Source organism: Stegastes partitus, unplaced genomic scaffold, assembly GCF_000690725.1.
Source record: "Stegastes partitus isolate 25-593 unplaced genomic scaffold, Stegastes_partitus-1.0.2 Scaffold655, whole genome shotgun sequence".
NCBI classification, from domain to species: domain Eukaryota; kingdom Metazoa; phylum Chordata; class Actinopteri; family Pomacentridae; genus Stegastes; species Stegastes partitus.
The window spans coordinates 205,511-211,510 of NW_007578386.1; the positions used below are offsets into that span (position 1 = coordinate 205,511).

The following is a 6,000-nucleotide window of genomic DNA, read 5'->3' on the forward strand; positions in this document are numbered from 1 at the left end:
AGAAGGATGAACAGAGTTATTAGTCAGAGAGGAACTTGGACTGTGGAAGCACAGTCCAAGGTCACCATAAAAGGATTCACTAATCTTTGAGGACTTAAAATAACTTCTGGTTAGAGTGAGCCACATTAAATGGAGGATATGTTGGGTTCAATGTGTTTGACTGGTAATTGATTGATCATCTCGTGTGCAGCTGGGAGGAAAACAAACAACAAAAAACTCCTCATATCCTCTGTGGTTAGAAGCATTGATCCAGTCAAAGGCGGTCGCTTTGTTTTTCAAAACTGCTGTGATTCAAATTCAAGCGTTTGATCCTGAAACTATTTTGATGACACGTATTAGGAGATTACCTGAACTTACAAAACGTGTCAAGCAGCTCGGCGTAGAATTCCTGTTTGTGTCTTCCTTTGAAAGCCTCGTTCAGCTGAGCGACAGACGGATGTATTTGATCTGTTTGGCCCTGACTGAGCAGCACTGAGGCATGCTGGGTATTTGCCAGCTTGGCTCTGTAATCTCAGTGTTCTATCTGTGCCGTGTGTTTATCGCAGCAACGAAAAGAATACCACTTTCTTTTTTTTTACTTATTAGTAAAAGAACATAGACACAATTAAGTAGTTTGTATAATAAAGTTTTACTTATAAAATAATTTCTAAATATTCATACTGATAATAATGAAACAGTCTTTAGTCATTTAGCAACTGCAAAGTGTTCATTAAATCATAAAATGTACATAAAATTTGTGTCTATCCTTGTATTTTTTTTTTTATTTCAAGTTCGGTAACAAACCTAAGGTACCGGTCTTGTAGAGGAGTAGAACTGTAGGTGAGCTGGTGTGCTCGAGCTGTAGTGAGTGTGGAGGGTCGGATGGAGAAGCAACAATGTGGAGTTACATCACGGATAAATATGTGGCTGAATATGTCATTTGATTTGCAGAGATGAGTTTTTAGAGGTTAAATCAATAGAGGGGACTTTAAAATCTATCATCTGTGTGGAGTCTCCATGTTCTCCCCGTGCAGCGTGGGTTCTCTCCGGGTTCTCCAGCTTCCTCCCACAGTCCAGAAACATGTTGAGGTTAATTGGTGATTGTAAATTGTCCGTAGGTGTGAATGTGAGTGTGCTTGGTTGTCTGTCTCTAAGTGTAGCCCTGTGATAGATTGGTTACCTGTCCAGGTGAACCTGCCTTCACCCTGAGTCAGCTGGGATAGACTCCAGCCCCCCATGACCCTGGTGAGGATTAAAGTGGATAGATAATGGATGGATGGATGGATTTATCACAATGTCTTTGTATCATTCGTCAGTTGTTTATCTCATCTTCAGAACGAGAAACAAAACTGGTCAAATAAAAACTGACCAGAGAGAGTTTTTCTTCAGTTTTTTCCATTTCTGTCATGAGGTCTTCGAAAGTGTTTGCATATATTTTGAACACTTGTTGACTGCTTTTCTCTCATTTGTGTCAATTGCAAATCACCTCAGTTGGTTTTATACCACTTGATTTTGGAGGTCAGATCATCTGATGCAGCATTTTGTCACTCTGCTTCTTGGTCAGTAAGCTGTGGCAGAAAAGCCCTACATGATTGTCCCAGTGAAGAAAACCCACAGTGTCTCTAAACTCAAACCAGATGGGATTTTGTGTTTCTATTACTATTACTATTTAAACTATATCATTATAATTTCTACCCTTAAGCAGAACCTCAATCGACCACCCGGTCTGCACCGATGTGGGTAACTAATCCCATGACAACAACATTAAACTTTAAAGTGTGTATTCTGCAGCAGCAACGCCTTGACCCACTTACTTCTGATGTGTGAGGGTTCACTTCAGTCTCCTGGAGCTGCATTACAACTCACGCCCCTACACACACACACACACACACACACACACACAGAGGGAGTAGCAGCAGTTCTTGCTTGTGAGGAAGATGGGATATCGAGGGCTGGGTGAAGTCTGGCTGAGCTCTGCAGACTCGGCAGAGAAACACCAATCAGACCTCAATAAATGTCAAAAACTGATCACACACACACACACACACACAGATGCCGACCGCTGTGAATATACGCCTCCAGCCACGGCTGCACTTTGCACATACATACTGACACCAACTGACAGGAGAAAATCAGATTTAACCGATGAAGTGACACAAGAAGCTGCATTATGTGCTTCTGAGAAAATCCATCTGAAAATTTTATTTATTTAAAAACAACCCCAACAGAAGCCAAATTAATGAAAAATCTGGCTTTATCACCATCTCCAGCTTCTAGGAGCTGCTCTCTCTCTCTCTTTAATTCACTCTCTCACTCTCTATATAAAGTCAGTTTGACTGAGTATCTTTTCCTCTCAGCACCAGCCTCCCTCCTCACACACACTCACACACACACACTCCCTGTATGCGGCTGCTTGAACCCATGAAACACTCCGCATGAGGCGACTGGGACTCTGGATTCGTATGGTTCTTCATTTTGAGGTAAGCACACACTGTCTGGACTCTCTGGACTGTCTGGCGTGTCGGTCAGTGTCATGAATCTTATGGACCCGAAGGGACTCTAAGTGGTAATAAAGTGGATGGCTATGTTTCGGCTGCTGCAGCAGCACTTAATGCAGGGCATATTACTATTTCCTTTGGTCAAGTGGTGCATAATCACTCTGGCACTTTGTGTTACGGTCTGAGGTGTGTACACCGTAGATGAGCTGCATGTTAGCTGGTTATTGTAATGAATCCTGCTCAGCTCATGCAGATAACACTCCAGGTTCTCTTTTTCACTGTGTAGTTGGACCAAAACGTGCTTCAGTAATGTATTGAAGTAATCTATTACCTACATGTGCATTCTTATTCACATGCACCAGAGCACATTTTGTTGTATTTTGGTCGTTCATGGTTGTTTTACACGGTAGTAATTTCGTGCTAATATGAGCTCTATATGCTGCCAACTTGTGGTTGTGTTCAATTCAGTAAGTGGACCGTCCCTTTGTGTTTTCCCAGCAGCTGTAAAACAGTTTGGAGAGCAAGTGTATATTTTTTCTGTCACTGTGTGACAGTTTATTGCTCTAATTTTGGATCAAGACCAGCAGATCTGCTGACTAAAGAGCCGCAGTCACCGAACTTTAGAAGAAGGGAGCTTGTGTTTTTTTGTGTGTTTTTTTTTTTGCAGCCCAGTGATGCAAAATGAATTGGAAGTGGCAGGCCTACTGGTCCGAATGATGAATCCCTTCCCTCTTAAATCATTCCTGAATTTCCGGCACAATAGGGAGCGTCTGAGACCTCTTTGACTTTCTTAAGTCCACTGCTTTAACAAGGTAAAGATGCAGAGCCAAGGCTGCAATTTCAGCTTTAAATGAGAAAGGCGTTTTGGGCCAACAATGACACAACATCATCACATCAAACCTGCACTGTAACGTAGTTCTGCTCCATCAGCACCAACAAAAGGAAATAAATCCGTATTTGCCAACACCCAGGGCTGGAAGTCCCCCTTTATTCTTCATCCAGAGTTCAAATCCTTGCACACTAATGGCTTATATGGTGCATGTTTTTACAGGATGGGTCAAGAAAACAACACGATGGACTCTGTGTTGCACTGCCACGCCTGACAGCTTCACCTTGTTGCCTGTCCTTGACTCTCCTCGCCAGCTTTTAAGGCTTCCATAAAGTGAAATGTGTTGTTGTTACATAAACGCACTGAAAATGTGCCTCTGTGCGTTTAGTGTCCCCTCCTTCAGAGTGTGAGGGGGACGGGCTCCCCAGTGGCTACGGATCCAGGGACTCAATCCTCAGACCTGGTGCAAAGAAGGACTGGAAGAGACGAAGGCGTGGGCAACTGAGGCGGATTGACAGGTGAGCTCAGCTGTTGTTGTGGTTGCATGTACTCATGACATGGATCATTTACTTTCACAGTCATGCCGTCACATCTGTTCAGACACTAAGTCATGTCAGATGGAAGGCTTTTTATCCTGGATGCTGCATTCAGCGTGTGTCAGCAGTGCGGTGAGGCCAGAGTCCACTTACTGGCCGACGTGCAGCTAAGAGGCCGCCGGCTGCAGGCGTGTGTTCCTGCTGGGCTGCTGTCAGGCGCTGTGGTCAGCGTGGAAACCTATGTGTGTGGTTGTTTGATGTTTCAGCTGCAGCAGCTGGGATCCGGACCACACCAGCGCTGAGGCTGACATAGAGAAGCAGCAGTCTGCGTTCGGACTGGGCGGAGGTGTAGCCATGCGTTGCTCCACTCTGCTCGCCATCCTCACGGGGGTGCTTCTCTACTTGGTGCTGGGAGCCGTGGTGTTTCGCGCCCTGGAGGCTCCGCTGGAACAGGGCAAGCACAGGCAGCTGCAGGACACCCGCCGGGATTTCCTGCTCAACTTCTCCTGCGTGGAAACAGACAACCTGCAGGCCCTCATAGAGGTACACCAGATCCCGTCCTGACAGGAGCCACTCATCACCTGGCTTTTATTTTGGTCTGTGTGAGAGCGCTTCCCTTTTAACGGCTAGCAGCTGGTGGGGCATCATTTGGATAGATGAGCTCGTGGAACCTCATGTGTTTTCATAAGGACGCGAATATACCAGTGACACACCACTATTGCTTTGTGTCTGTTTTGAGTTATTATAATCAGGGACTCCCCGCTGTGTTTAACCCTCATTATATCAATTTGTGGTGTCTCATTTCAGATCAGGTCATAACCTTAATGCAAGCTGGAAAAGGTTAGACTATACAGTTTGTTTTGTCTTAAATCGTGTCATAAGAAGTCTTTTTACAGGACAAAAGAGATGAAGAAATAATCAGTAGTTCACAAAAAAAGCAAAAATGTTCCATAACAGAGCGTTTTTTAAAAAATCACTTTCTTGTGCTCATTGCTAATAACTTTAAACTAACATTAATATGACTTGAGACCAAACATAATGCCTCCTGTTCGCTGTCATGCCGTTGAATTTGTTGACTTTTTTAACAGTAAACAAGTCCCCTCCTTTTTTTTTTTTTAGTAACTTTTATATGTTCAGTCCGTCTGCGGTGCCACAAAGTTCAGTTTTCACTTCAGCTATTTGTTTTGCTGACCAGACTGAGTGTACAGTAGCCCATCGACCGCCCAGCGAGCGATGGAAAGTGACTCTACCAGTCTGCACTCACTGGTTGTTGTTATTTACACATAAACAAACTCCAACCAGGAGCTACATCTGTCAGACTGACCGGCTCTTGTGGCTAAAAATACTTTTTGGCCGAGTGTCTGATAAATAACTGCCTCTGCTTCATATTTCAAATCTGCTGGAAACTCTGTCTGATCCGACGCTGTACCTCTCCGGGCTTCGGCTCCGTGCGGTCGGTGCAGGTTGTAGGCGAACCTGTGGAGCGGTGCAGCATGACTGTGGTCCAGATAACAGGTGTGGTCGGAGCAGATATGTGAGGATGAGTCGTGTCGGTGCATGAAAGCTGATCCGTGCACAAGCTGAGCGTTACGAGCCGGCTTGGCAACTGTGTTGTGGTCCTGAGATGCCTGTCCTCGCTCCAGAATGAACATTGTAAATTACTGTTTTAGCTTCCTAAGTGATCTATAGATGTGGCGGCTGACATTTGCAAAAAGGTTAAAGCAACTGAAGGACAGGACGGAAGGAAACGGAACAAACGTTTAGTTAAGGAGGCCGTATTTTACTTCTGATTGACGATTTAAGGGAAGATGATAAGATATACAGCACATTCCTTTACGCATCTGTTCACTGGTCAACAGGAGAATGAGGGAATTTACATTAAGGTTCATTATAGGAGCAGTTAGTGTATGATTATTCTACTTTAAAGTTATCAGGTGTATCACTTGGGAACTGAGGAAGTGCAGCAGTTTTGGGATCTTTTTGGGTTCTCGAGGTCTTTAGCAACAAGTTTTAAGCTGATCAGATGTTCGATTATCAAAATATGCAAAGAACAGAGACACAGGCGGATGTTTCTTGAATTATATTTAGATTCAGTGCTGCATAAAACAAACTAGTGTTACCACCTCATGACTGTGTGTTTCTGCAAACTAGTCAAGTT

At 44.1% G+C, this 6,000-nt stretch overlaps 1 protein-coding gene across 1 annotated transcript in view; it reads left to right on the forward strand.

The window, feature by feature from the left end:
- Positions 1 to 3,695: 3,695 nt before the first annotated feature.
- Positions 3,696 to 6,000, forward strand: part of kcnk4b (potassium channel, subfamily K, member 4b) — a 13,167-nt gene continuing 10,862 nt past the window's right edge. Inside the window, exons 1-2 of the mRNA XM_008290095.1 lie at positions 3,696 to 3,824; positions 4,109 to 4,385. Coding sequence (XP_008288317.1) covers positions 4,197 to 4,385 — 189 coding nt within the window. The 5' untranslated portion in view covers positions 3,696 to 3,824; positions 4,109 to 4,196. The remainder of the gene's footprint in view (positions 3,825 to 4,108; positions 4,386 to 6,000) is intronic.